Source organism: Drosophila sechellia, chromosome X, assembly GCF_004382195.2.
Source record: "Drosophila sechellia strain sech25 chromosome X, ASM438219v1, whole genome shotgun sequence".
Taxonomy (NCBI): Eukaryota; Metazoa; Arthropoda; class Insecta; order Diptera; family Drosophilidae; genus Drosophila; species Drosophila sechellia.
In genome coordinates this window covers 19,863,408-19,877,624 of record NC_045954.1, presented here as the reverse complement: position 1 = coordinate 19,877,624, position 14,217 = coordinate 19,863,408, and the positions used below count along the sequence as shown (strand labels likewise).

General features: G+C 48.5%; 2 protein-coding genes across 3 annotated transcripts; one reads left to right on the top strand and one right to left on the bottom strand.

Annotated features, from left to right (window-relative positions):
* Nucleotides 1-2,415: 2,415 nt before the first annotated feature.
* LOC6615061 lies at nt 2,416-5,527 on the top strand. The gene is made up of 5 exons (XM_002039442.2): nt 2,416-3,428; nt 3,485-4,195; nt 4,283-4,677; nt 4,741-4,975; nt 5,038-5,527. The coding sequence occupies exons 1-5, from the start codon at nt 2,451-2,453 to the stop codon at nt 5,329-5,331; spliced, it is 2,613 nt and encodes an 870-aa protein (XP_002039478.1). The 5' UTR covers nt 2,416-2,450; the 3' UTR covers nt 5,332-5,527.
* Nucleotides 5,519-13,519, bottom strand: LOC6615060 (ATP-binding cassette sub-family D member 3). 2 transcript variants are annotated; one of them, XM_032726752.1, is made up of 9 exons: nt 13,431-13,519; nt 12,784-12,982; nt 8,129-8,241; nt 7,873-8,063; nt 7,708-7,805; nt 7,179-7,642; nt 6,677-7,106; nt 6,401-6,575; nt 5,519-6,333 (listed from the first exon to the last, which is right to left on the bottom strand). In XM_032726752.1, exons 2-9 carry the CDS (start codon nt 12,894-12,896, stop codon nt 5,920-5,922), a joined length of 1,998 nt encoding a protein of 665 aa, XP_032582643.1. In that variant the 5' UTR covers nt 12,897-12,982; nt 13,431-13,519; the 3' UTR covers nt 5,519-5,919. The 2 variants fall into 2 exon arrangements, with proteins under 2 accessions (XP_032582643.1, XP_002039477.1); XM_002039441.2 differs by having other exon boundaries at nt 13,186-13,505.
* Between the last annotated feature and the right edge of the window lie 698 nt (nt 13,520-14,217).

Below are 14,217 nucleotides of genomic sequence, written 5' to 3'. Positions count from 1 at the left end.
AGCCCGAAAATCGATTCATGTTCCTGTCCGCCGTTCAGTGTCCGTTTTCCATTGTCCAAATGACTTTCGAGTTTCAGTTTGAGTTTGATTTTGAGTTTGTGTGCGGGTGTGTGTACGCGTGTGGGTGTGGGTGTGTGCCAGTCTTTTGATTAAACAATCCGATTTGGTTGCATTCGCTGCAGCCGCGCTGGAAAAATCAGGGAAAATCGAGGAGTGGTTGAAGGAAGGTGGAAAGTAGAAAGTCACAAGGTAATCGAAATTGAGGCGGGTCAGGGATATGGGACGATCTACAGATGCGCATCTGGTGGTGGGTAAGAGTTGGATAGTGGGATGCAGGTCCCATCATCGCTGGGCTTGGCAATCCAAATCTGGTTAACCAGAACAAAGGGAACTCGAATTTAATCCACTGGCCAGGTGGCTTCCAGTCAGAAGCTTTTCCATCTTACTGGACATTTGAGTATGACATTGCGTTGTATCTGTAGATATATTCAATTTTATCTAACAGGCTTTCAAAGGGGGATTCACTAGATACCCATTAAACTTCCTGCGATAAAATTGTAATTTGTAATCAACATTTATAAAATAAGAAAGGCTTGAATGTAAGTTCCGGACTAACTAAAGTGTTCAATATAGTATTGGTGAAAATTGTGAAACTAAATTTAGTTCTATTTCAATTGTGGTACAAGATTACAAGTTAACGGCTATTTGTTTATAAGCTATCTACCTTGAAAATTGCAAATAGAATAAGTATGTTTATCAACTTGTAAAGGACTGTGTAAGCCCACCAAATGGTTTTAAAATTTTGGGTTGAGCAAAGGAGCCAAAGTTAAGCTGGGAGCTGGCAGCACGGAATCGGAGACCTTGTAGTCGAAATCCCTCCGGGAACCGAGCATTCGACCCCGCCCACCACACACCGCCCAATCCGCCCACGCCCACCGTCGATTCCTTGGTCAGAGCGTGATGCTTCCGCTTTGAATAAAACGCATTTTTCAAAAGTGCCGATGTGTGTGTGCATGAATAATGAAAATGTATATACATATACATAGGCACGTTTGCATGTGTGTGCCCACATAAGTATGTGCTGTCAGTGTGTGCGTTTTTTGGCCAGTTGGGAAAAAACCACCCAAAGTACGCCACCCACTCCCACAACCACCCCGCCTCCCGGCCACGCCCCCCGCGACCTTCGACTGAGCCAATATTGAAACTTTCCACTACACAACGCCTGCACACACACACACGATTCAAATTTGCCATGTGTGCGTAAGCGGGATTTGTGCACTGAGCAAAATAATGCAAAGTGACACCAAGCTTGTACTTAAATTACCACATACATTTATTCAATGCCAATATTCAATAGTTTTTATGGTTAACACATGTTTGCAGTATGCAATATCAAGGATTTTTTCGTTGCTATATTTAACTTTAGTTCGATTTTGAACGACAGCTATTTATAGCAAATTTTACATACAGATTTCCAATTCATTTTATTAATTGCCACAATTTTTTACGCATTTTGCTGGGCCTTAGGTCGGCTTAAATTCCTGGCTTATCCTACTTTTGGGCGAGCAAGCCTTAAATTCCGTTTCCCTGCCCCTTTGGATATTTAATTTCGTTTAAATATACAAACACATGGGCACAGGACGACGGACACATACGGACGCACACGGACACACACGGACACACACGTGCGTTACATTTCAAATAGCGCATAAATTTTGAAAAGTCCATGCAAAATCAAAACGAATTTTCCTTGCTGGACAGCATCCCTCCCTATTCTTTGCCAGAAGGTAGGGGGAATGGGGCTAGGACGTGGGACATGGCTGCTCCACTGCGGTGCCACATGTGCGTTCCCCAACCCCTCGGAATTACGCATGCCTTTAGCTCTAGGCATTGTTGTCGGCGATTGGGCGGCGGTGGGTGGACACACTGGGCTGTGCCCAAATGTGCAGAAAGCATAAGCCAAAGCTTTTTATCGTTCCCAAAATGAGGCTAGCCAGGCCAAAATCGCTGGTTCACAAAAAAGTGAGAGTAGTTCGAACGCACGCCGAAGAACTTCGCTTTAAGACGATTTTGAAAAGTGTGTTTTAAAGTATTTGCAGAGTTGGCTTTTACTCAAATTGGTTTTTTTTACCCTTTTACATATATTACAAACATACAAAAGGTATTAAAGTTGGGCCTTCGCCTTCAATTCAGCTTCAAAATGGCTTACTTGTAAAAAAAAAAAAAACAGAATTGAACGTTTGTTTTCAAATAAATATTTAAATTCCGTATGGCGTTTTGCAGCACTAAAAAAAGTTTACGAAACGACCAGGGCTGCATCGACGAGCTGTCCGCGCTTTATCGATATATCGAGCGGCAAGATATCGAGAATTTTCGAAATTATTTTCAGTTCGACGCTTGTTGTTTTTTTTTTTTCTCTTGAAAGTCAAGCTCGAACGGATCGGAACCGAATGGCTACGCTACGGAACCACATATCGGCGGGCGGTGGGGGGAACCACAACGGCCAGGACTCGCCACAGGAACCGCAGGACGCGGTCGCCACGCTGGCCATCGGCTATGTGCGGGAGTTCAGGATGCGCGTGGCCTGCTTCCAGATGCAGCGCTCCGAGGAGTCGCTGGTGTACGTGCAGCGCAGCGTGGCGCTGCTGGGCACCAAGGTGCTGCCGGCGCACTTCGCCCCCACGCCGGGCAACCTGGAGCTGGCTCGCTTCTACGTGGATCTGTACGCGCTGATGAGCGCGCTGAAGAACGAGGGTGCCGAGGGCGATGTGCTGTGGGCCTGCGTCGGGCTGGTGCAGCACTGCACACGGAATTTGGAGGCCCGCCAGGCGGTCGTCGAGCATTTCTGCTTTGTGCCGCTGCTGGGAATGCTCATAAGGAAAAACAAACGAACGGAAAGGGTGCACCGGCTGCTGGTGCTGCTGCAGGACCTTACATACGGCATACGCATCGCCTGGGAGGAACCCTTCCTGCCAGCGCTGATCGATCATCTGGTGGGGATCGTGCTGTGTACGGATGACGCCTCCAGCATCGCGAGTAGTGGGTCCATTCGCAACGACGACGACGAATTGCATATGCTCGCCCTCTCCGTGCTGGTGAACCTTTGCTACAAGAACTTCGCCGTGCTGTTCCTCTTTCTGCGCAGCGTCAACATTTCCGTCTTTTGCCGTCGCATCCAGAACTATGGCCTGCTGGCATACAAAATGCTCATCATCCTCTCGGAGGACGTCTACGCCTTCCAGCAGTCCGAGCTGTGCATCTTCCTGCGCCTGTCGTTCGCCGGAATAGAGGACTGCCTGAAGCAATGGAACGTGGCGCAGTTGCGGCACATCGTTGAGTTCCTCTTGGACTCGCAGGGCCACGCCGGCCTGCATCGGGCGATGTTGTCGCACGGCCATTTCTGCGAGGATGTGGAGAAGCTGCTGGACGTGAGTAGCGCTGAATATCCAGCTGGATGCACTTCTTACAGCTTCCCCCTTTTCAGAAAATCGACGCTCGCAACGTCATGGACGATTCGCAGGAGGAGACGAGCAAGCACCAACAGATTTCGCTCGGCCTAGTCTTCCGACTCGTCAGCTACATTCTGCAGATGTCCGAGGAAGCCAACAGCTGCATCAGCCTGGACGCCATCACGGGGCGCCTGTATGAGATGGTCAGCGACTGGATGAGCTCCGATCAATGCGGCGTGGCGGCTATTGAGCTGATCTACACCCTGTTGCGCCTGGGCAAACGGGCGGCGGTGGCCGAGATGATCGCCAACGATCCCTCACGCGTGGCCAAGTTGGTGGCCAGCGCCGAGCGACCGGACACGGATGCCGGTCAGGTGTTAGCCACTCTGCGCCTGCTGATCGCCCTGCTCCAGGAGACGAAGACCAATAAACTGGTGCTGTCCAAGGTCTCCGAGTCATACTTCGATAAGATCCTGGCTGCTCCGCTCGCCCTCGTTCCCCAGTTTCTCAGCACACAGAGCCTGGCGCAGTGCGAGGTGGAGAAGGCTTGCTTTTGCCTGCTGCTGCTCGTCAATGTCGCCGGCATCGCCAAGAAGGCCTATATGGACAAGTGCTGCACGCTGCTGGAGCAGCCGCAGCTGCAGTACTGCTTAGCTCGCGGTATGGTCAGCAAAAACGAGGCATTGGTGGCTGCCGTTCTGCAAATTGCGCAGTTCGAGCATTTTCCCAAGGCATCTGTAGCAAAGGTATGTGACTTTGCACTTTCAAAGCCAGCGTATATCTGTAAATACATATATAGAAATGAGTTCTATAACCTCTTACTCCCTCTAAAGCATGTGGCTGCTATCACCTCTAGTCCAAGTGGAATGATGGCGGGGCCTTCAGCTGTCGGCACCGACCAGGCCGAGCAGTGGCGCAATCTAAGCTCGATCTTCAAGGACTATCGCATCTCCGCCGACAAAGGCATGGTCCAGCGGTTCAACGCACTTCTGGAAAACATCGGCGGCATTGTGAGCCGCAACGAACTGGCATCGGCACCCACCTCGCAGGTGATCGAGCTGTACAACCACCGCATCGACAGCCTGAACGGCACCGTGGCGAACCTGCAGCAGCGCCTGGAGCAGGCTGGCGAGCAGCTGACTATTGGTACACAACGTGCCCACGTGCAGAGCGCCGAGCTCGAACGCTTTCAGTCTAGCAACTTCCAGCTGCTTATTAGCCAAGAACGGTAGGTGAAGTTAAATCCCATTGTGATATAACTTACTCATCACATTTTCCTCGTTATCCTTAGGCTGCAAACCCGGTGCAAGGATCTCAAACAGCAGAAGGTCGAACTGAAGAGCAACATGACCATCCTGCTCAAGCAGATGTCCGAGAACACCGTCCATTTGCAGGCCAACGAGCGGCGATTACTCGTGAAAAAGGCGGAGATTGTCGATCTTGAAAAGGAGTGCGAGAATCTGCGATCGAAACTGAGTGCCAAAAGCGAGGAGCTCACTAAGCTGGAGGTTCACAACAAGGAGAACGTAAGATCCTTAGAGTAGGACCATTAGATCGCCAGAGCACCCATGTGGCACTCTCTTTGCAGATCTCTCGTATCGACAAACTCAAAAAGTCCATGGTGGCCTACGAGCAGGACATGACGGAGAAGCTGCGCACCATCGCGGAGCGGGATCGGGAGCTGGCCAAGACGCAAAAGGCTCTGGAGGAGCAGCGGGAGGCCTGCAAGAAGTCCGAGGACCTGATTTTCGTGCTGGAGACGCAGCTGCAGGAGCGCAAGGCTCAGATCGAGAACCTCGAGATGGAACAGAAGGAGACGGAGGACTTGCGGAAGACGATCATGAGTCTGATGGAGAGCAAAAAGCCGAAGAGGAAGGCCTGATACTCAGCTGCAACTCATTTTTAATTAAGCTTAGACAAGTAGCATCTATCGTTGAACTCCACCGCCGGCATCAAAACGTTTTTTTCATGTTTATATACATTTATTGCGTCTTGCACTGTATAATGCAATACATTTGTTGCCGTGCAAGGTTCCATTCCAATTCCAATTTAACCAAAAATACAAAACATTTGAATAAGCCAAGCGTATTTTACAAATTACTATAAGTTCTCTATGCGCGATTTGGGACTTGTGCGGTACGCAGGTCTACAGGTATGGGTGTGTTATTCACTAAAAGGTTTTCTAAACGCTCATCCATCGCTTGTGGCTGTGCGCCGACTACTTTACGCTTACATCACTAACACCACCTCGATTCTCAGAGTTACACATCTAAAATCCCAGCGAAGGAATTATATTAAACGGAATATAGTGTGGAATTGCGTACAAAAGAAACAATCACAATCGAAACAAGGAAGGATTTCCAACTTGCAATATATACAATCTCGGTATATACAGTGCACCATATGGAGGAGTAGCCAGAGCGGTATGATCATCATCGGGCTTGGGCTTGAAGAATGGGAATTGCTAGTTTTAGGAGCCGAAGTGGTCCTTATCCTGGTCGATGGTCGCAAACTCGTAGCTGCCCCGGCCGTCGAACTGGAGGTAGTAGTCGTGGTGCGCCCACAGCGACTTGCGGTGCGAGACCGTGAACAGCGTGATGCCCACCTCGCGGCAATAGCTGTACATCTTGCCCTCCACATCAACGGAGACGGCGCTGGTGCACTCGTCCAAAATGGCGAATTGCGGCTTGTGGTAGAAGAGCCGGGCCATCGCAATGCGCTGCTTCTCGCCGCCGGACAACACGTCGATCCAGTCCTCGATGGAGTCCAAGCCGTTCTCGCGCTGCTCCAGGTAGGTCAGCTGCACGATGTCCAGGTAGTGCATGAGATCCTCGTCGCTGTGTCCCAGGCGACGCATGTCATCGCGCGTGTGTGGATAAATGATCTGTCGATGGCAGCAGATGATGTTATAGTTAAATTCCAAAAACTCCTGATATTAAATCGCTTCTCACCTGGTCACGCAGTGTTCCCAGCGTCATGTAGGGCCTCTGAGGTACGTAGAAAAGCTTGCCGCGCGACGGCTTCGTCACTTTGCCGCCCCACGTCGGCCACAGCTCACCGAGGATGCGGAACAGGGAGGACTTGCCACAGCCGTTGGGACCGCAGACCAGGACGTTTGTGCCAGACCTGCAATGATCGAAATCAATGAGCATCAAGCAATCAATCGCCTATTCGTTACAAGGATAATGTAATCGTGATCGCCATAGCCGGATCATATATGCGCTTACTTCACTTCAAAAGACAGCTCCTGCAGCAGTACATCCCCGTTGGGCGTCACCAGTGGCACCTTTTCGAAGCGGATGATGTTGTCCTCGAAGCACATGATGCCCTTGTTTGGTCCAAAGTTGCTTGACGCCGATCCGACGGCGTTTTGCGCAAGGTTGTTGCCGTTAACCATGGTGCGTTCGTAGGTGCCCTTGTTGAGGTCGCTCAGAACCTTAATTAGCTCGGTCATGCGGGCGGTGAAGCCGGCCAGGCGGGACATCTCGCGTCCAGCGAGCACCAGGCGTCCGATGGCCTCCGCCAGCTTGACCAGCATGCGTCCGTACGTGTAGTAGGCCTGCAGGCGCTGGCCGCTATGCTCGCCGGACAGCAGCGGATGGTTTTCGGAGAAGAAGGGAATGGAGACGGCGTAGAAGCCCACAATGGAGGCGAAATCTGTGGGCGAAATTTGGATTTGGATTGGAATCAGGTGCACTTGAATGTAGATAGTTGCAGATGCATTCGTACATTTGCCAATGATGTTGTCGATGATGCCCATGCTGACGCGGAACTCGAGGAACTTGCGCAGATGCGAACGCAGCTTGGAGTAGCTGGCCAGCAGCGTGAGCTTCTCGCGCACGTTGCCCTGGTAGAAGGCCACCTCCTCCGAGTTGGTGATCAGTCGACTGTTCACATAGCGGAACTCGCCCTCCAGCTTCTGCTCCTCGACGGTCAGGCGACCAGTGGGGCGGCGCAAGCGCGTCAGGAAGACGCCGGCGAAGAGCAGGTAGAGCATCAGGATCGATGGCGTCTTGCCGCCCAGGTTCACCGTCAGGCGGTACACGTAGATAAAGATGTCCAGCACGGGCTTGCTGATGTTGGAGTAGAGGTCTGTGGCGCTCTCGCAGAACTTGTCGATGTCCGTGGTCAGCAGCTGGTCGGCGTTGGCTATCCTGTTGTCCAGGTTGGACATTTTGTAGTACGTGTAGCCGCTGCAATCGAACGAGTCTGGTTAATATCTGCCCGACTGGCGCAGCAATCTGACCATGGCACTCACTTTAGGTACTGACTGTACAGGTGGTGTGTGAGGTTGGTGCGGAACCTCAGCTTCAGCTCACCCAAACTCCACTTGAGGACGTTGGTCACAACGGAGATCTGCAAGAAACAGCAACGCGCAGCTAGAACAATTCCTTGTGTGGGCAATCGCATTAGTATCCCATACCGCTGGCAGAGCTGTCAGGTATTTGAGCAGCGCCGTCTTGAACTTGGTGCGATTCATGTGTATGATGGTGCTCTCCACCACCGTCGCATTCTGGATCATCCAGATGTCGCTCACCGAGCGGCCAATCAGTGCGGCGGCCACCAGGAAGAGCAGGCCGGTCTCCACGCTCCAAAAGCCGGGAATGAGGATGGCTGCAAGGGAAGGGAAGGTTGCAGGTGATCCGAGGGACTGCTAAAGGATCTATGAGTCTACTTACGGAGTAGCTGGCGGAGCTGTTTGAAGAATACTGAGTTAACGTGCGCCTTTCCCGCCTTCTTCTCCTTCTTCTCGGCAATTGTGTACTGGATCTTGTCCTCATAGCCGGGTTTTCTGCAATGAAGATAGCATGTTTAAGGAGTTGAAGCAATCAAATGTGATTAATAACTCTATTAGTTAACCGGATTTACAAATGTTCTTTCTGTTTGCCCTTTATAAATATATAGATATGATAATACATATATGTGGCAGACAATTGGGCTGCCTAAAAACCTCCATTGAGTGCTAATGGATTTGGGTTATGGCTCAATAAACTTAATAATAAATTAAAAATCGTTCACCAGTTATGAGAAATGTTGATAAGAGGAGCGGTCTTATCACTCCAAACCGTTTTCAGCCAACGATGTTGTGCCATTTCGATCATTGGCCACTCGACTCACTTGACAAATGTGCAACGTTGATGGCAAATTTATGAAATAAATCAGAATGGTTTAACTCCCTGTTGGCATAGCCAATTTGAATAGCAACCTTTGCCTTTTCATAGCCAGTCGCTATCATCGGCGCCGCACATAAAGAACGAACTTCGTGTTTAATGCCTCCATAAAGTCGCTTATTTGCAATGGAGGTGTGGGATTAAATACAACAATAAGACGCGCACTTCATTAGGCTGCTTAATGACAAATAAAGAAATAAAAATTAAAAAACGGCTCGCTCATCGATCGTACTTTTTACAATCCGGTAAATTATTCACATGAAGCCTGTTAAATGTTGTGTGCGTTAGCGAGTCACCACTCTAAATATTCGACTCGTTTGATAAACAAACATTTATCCGGTCTATGCAGCAATACTGCAAACGAATTCGCTGTGAGCAAAGTACTTAATATTATATGTAGAAACTTTTCCAACCAAGATGCCATGGAATCGACCTATAAATCATTTGGCCAACTTTTTAACTCCAACATTTAACGTGCGTAATTCGCAAAATGTTCAGGCTAATTAGCCTATCGATAAGTTTTATCAATTAATCCGATTATTATTTCGAAGAACCCTAACATATTCATTTAAGATTGCATGCAAATTCGGCTAAATTGTTTATCTATCTCACACATTACTCACAAACTATGGGCATTCGTTATCGCTTTTGCTTGAGCGTTCTTTAAAAAAAGCCCATTTCCCCCAAATTTGCTGTATGAGAAAAGTGCTCGAATTCTTTTGGGCTGCTAATCGCTGTGGGATCAAGGTCCGGATGAATAGAGCTGACCAGCTCAACACGAGCCACTGGGCCATTGGCTATCCGGCATTGGATCGCCAATCGGATCGGATCGGATCGGATCGGATCGTATCGTATCGGATGGAGTCCGACATCGCCACCTGCCCAGGGTGCGAAGTCTATGGGATGATGTGGGTGATGAGATGCGAGGTGCTGGTGGTGCCGCTACTGGTATGTTAGGCCAAACAAAGTACAAAGCTCGCGCCTTGGTTATCTGCAGGCTGGAAAAAGCGACGAGTCGTGATGACTTGGTTATTTCTTAGATATCGCTGCGCAGATCACTGAATTATTCATAGCGCTCTTGTATTTATTTCTATATATATATATATACATATGTTTCCATCTATCTATCTTTCAATCCGTCTGTGTGCCTGGCTGTCTCTCGTGTGGTTTTCCTTTATTGATTCGTAGTATATTAGCCTATACGTGGAACATGTGTTTGGGTCCATAGGTCAACACCGGTGGCTCCCATTGCCATACCCATTCCCATTCCGAATCGCCTGCCCCTGCAATTCATCCAAAGCTCTCTTTCGCTAATCGCCGGCGATCGCCTAATGGGGGGTACATTGAACCCGTGCGCGAGAAGATCGGCTGGCGTCTGACTCAGATAGAGATCTGGCCGCCGATTGCGATCAAAGTTCAGTGGTTATTTCTTGTGCCGGTAGCCGATAGCAGCGGCTAAGGAGCTAGTGTGTCTGATAAACGCTGGCCAAAATCAGATAGCTCAGATAGGCGGGCACACTCATCACCTGTTGCCTTGACTGTTACATGTAGACCCGTAGTCAGTCTGCCGGCACTCGACGCTCACTCCACTCCGCTTGCGATGTCTCGGAAGTGAGAGCGAGTGAGCGAGTGAGCGAGCGAGTGAGTAAGTGAGTGAGCGGTAGACAGGCCTTGGCAACGTGGCATCCGCAACAGGTGCAAATGTCAGCGCTCGGCTGCGAATCTGCATTGAAATTACGATCTCATTTCACGCACCGTCCGAGTAAAGGCGAAAATTATACAAATTACACGACAAATGGCTGCCTTGCGGGGCAAGCCGATTACCGCGGGCCAAGCGTTTCCCGGGCACAAGGTCTCTCATCCATCCGACTCTTCCACTTCCCCATCCGAAACTCTGGAGCACACCGAGTACGGCGCACACAAGGTATTGCGCAACAGCCGGCGGGACGGGTGGGGCGAGACAGAATGTGTCTACCTGTGAAAAACAGAGCAAGTTTTACACAAATTAACACCTATACCCCATTACCCATTACCCACCTCGAAGGCAAAGAGCTCGGTATGGGAATGGGAATGCGAATGAAAATGGAAAAATGAAACCAGAAGCCACTGGTCCTCTGCGCTTCTCTTCTGCGCCATCCAACGTTGTGGCTATATTGTGGCCCGTCGCAAGTCATTAAACGGCACGGCTGTAATGTTTATGCTTTATACCCGGGTGTCATCATGTCATCCATGGAATGGGTGTGGGTATAAGTATGGGTACGGATTCGGGTCCGGGTAAGGGGTACAATCGAGTGCTGTTGCAACACCCAAAGCAAACTGCCCACCGGTGGTTGCGTGTTCGCTTGCAAGGCAGGCTGCTGGATGTCAAAGTGTTTGGACCTTTGGACAGACGGGCTTGGGTGTGTTGTCCAGTTGTCCAAACCCTTGATGCGAGCTAGCATAACCATGCCATATCAGTTGACAATTCTAGGGCCTGTCCTTGATATGGGGCTATAAAAACGCCAATAAAAAAGCGCCGATAAAGTTGTGCAAGAGGCGTTGCTACTCGGAAACTCATTGACACAGTCGAAAAGTCCCTTTTAAACTTTCAACGTTCTTAATCATTTAGCGATTAGCTCTTGCACTTGAAAGTGAATCATAGAATGAATGAAATTAAATTAAATTATATGAAATGAGCCACAAAATTCAAAAGCATAATCGAAGTGGAGCTCCACTGGCGAGGCCCATTTGGTTGGCTGGACTCTGGAGTGTCCAGTCACTGCATCCATTGAACCGACTCCACCATCGACTGTGCAGAATTCGAACAATGGAATGGCGCATAAATTTAGGGGCCATCCACAAGTGGCTCGCAAAAGTTGCATAAAAAAGTAAACAGCGCATTAAAATGCTCGATTTCGATCGCCTGCCAAAGTGCAGTGCACTGCAGAGAAGTTGCTGAAAGTGGTGGCCACCAGTTGGGTATTCAATATCGGAGTAATGCCAGCAATTATCGAGTGGCACATGCAGCCACGCAGATCCCCCCAATCCCATGCCGCTGGCTGCGCAATCTGTCTAATTAATTGGCTCTGTCATGCAAATAGTCGATTGCGCCCGCTTTCCCCGTTCAGTTTAAGTTTATTCAATTAGATGGAATCGACTGATAGCGGGCAATTGCGCGCCGAACCCCGCACACATCGAATATGGCCAAATATCGGGCGCGTTAACAACAGCATAATCGGCACGAGTGGCGATAGTGGAATGGGGCATATAGATGGAGTGCTGTAGACTGGCTCGTTGTCGATTAGATTAGCGCTAAAGACCAAGTCCATCCGAGCACCGAAACGTGGCCCTTAACCGGGGAATCAAGTCCGCATCGCAGGTGCTCGATGGGGAAATCCTTAACACGATACCGCAATGGAGCAGGCCGCCAAGAAGTGGCTATTCGGGCCATAATAGTCGAGGGCGCCGAGAAGGCTTTGGTAATCGAGTTTGCTGTTTGGCCGGAAATGTAGTGCCTATCTGGGTGTACCTGCTAAGTGCGCGGAATTCCTCCGTTCCTCCCAGACAACATATACACTCAGACCTCGCCTAGATATCAGTATATCTATATAATAGGGATAGATTGCAACAGATGCAGCTACTTTGGTTCATATCTACTCAAGTGAATCGATGATCTGTTGACTTTATTTATTGGGAATGCACTCAAAAACATCTTTTTGAGGATCTTTTGACTATTTTAATATAAAACGTAAGCTGGCGGTTGCCAAACTTATTATTAAATTATGGCAACTAAAAAGAACAGTATTTGAGCTGCAAACGAACTGTCTGGCCCACTGTGCGCGGCTGCTGGACGAATCAATTGAAACCGGACTACAATGAGGGGGAAGTGCATACAGTGTGGCAGAAAAGGCCATCGGAAAACCAGTTTTGCAGTCCGCCAGATGACCCACAATAGTGGCATCGCATCGCATGTCCGGCAAACAAATCTGTATGTACATACATACACATACACAGCAAACCAAACTCAAGTCAATATCACGGACACTTCGATGGCCAAGACCGAGACCTTGCGCAATAAGATGTTCGTAGAATACTGCATATTGGTTGACCAATATGTGGTACTGCATAACATGGTTGAGCCACAATTATCCGTAATTAAGATCAAGAGGGGGAGGGGGGCTTACCGCTTCTTGTTGGACATCTTTCCGTAGGCAATTATCCAGAGGGCCGCCGTCATGCCCGCCACGCCGACGATGGCGCTCTGGTTGTTGGCCAATTTGCTTAGAGCCGGGGCCATTCTGCTATTGCGATGTGGCTACGGATCTCGTTTGGCTTCGAATTGTGCACCTTGTGAATTTTACAATTCGCAATTTCGTGTTAGCACTTCAGTGTTCGATTAACCGCACGTGGGGAGGGGCACAGGGAAAAAATTAAAAAAAAATTATAATAAATAAATAAGTATGAATGGGGAACAGACACTATTGTTTATTGCACGGTTTTCAATATTTTAATCGGCTGTTCGATGACGACACAACACACAGACATGCACACACACACACAGATGGCGGATTGCAGGATGTAAACACCTGGTTGTCGAACAGCCCTGTCTTAGCTTTGTCCTCTCTCTCTCTCTCTCTCTCTCTCTCGGGGCAACTGCTTCTTCTTCTTCCTGTACTACAACTGGTGGTGGTGATGGCGCTGCTGCTTCTTCCTCCGCTGCTAGTGGCGCTCCTTTTCTGACCAAAGGGGGTGGGCAAAGTGATTGTCACACACGGCGGGCGCTTTTATTTATTCAATTTGAGCTAGGCGCATTTCTTTGTTTGGTAATTACACTCTACTCTGCTCGGCCAAATCGAGAAATCTGACGAAGTGATACGTGCGACGCGCAAAAGACAGCAGGCAACTAACTGTAGTTCGATCTGTGCCAGTGTTGGCTACCAAGACAATGTGCGGGCAGCGGTGCTGCAGGGGCAGCTATTTCTCGGCCAAATCTGGCTATTTCTGAACGAAGAGCTATCGAACGAGTTATCGCAGTTAATTACGTATCGAAAATATCGTTATCTAAATTGGACATATTAAATATCTTTAATTAGCCAAATTTAAATTTCCCCGCTTATACAACTTATTAGGATTGATGAGCAATTCTGTTATGTCATATAAGTAAATCATATAATGGCCTACTCTTACGAAAATTCCACTAATTTGGATATCTCTCATTTTAAACATATTAAAATATTTTATTAAAAACATATTACAAATGTTAAGTGAATAAAATATCAATGGTTCGTTGCTTGCAATCAATAAAAAAATGATATTTAATATAAATATAAAAAAAATATATATATATAACCAGAGCAGACAAATTTAAACACCTTTAGTCCGTTAGGTAGGATAGAAAAGAAATCTAAAAACTATATAAGTATCAGCCAAATCCCCTAATTTTGAACCAAATAAGCATTGTACCGATCTCCGAGGAAGAAGTAGTGAACGCTCTAGATCTTTCCACCACCAGCTTATCGAAGTGCAAAGCATTTGCCTTCCCCATACACCACCTATGATTCGGCATAAAAGGGCCACCATTCTAATCTAATAAACGCCAGTCGGCAGATTAGAGATTG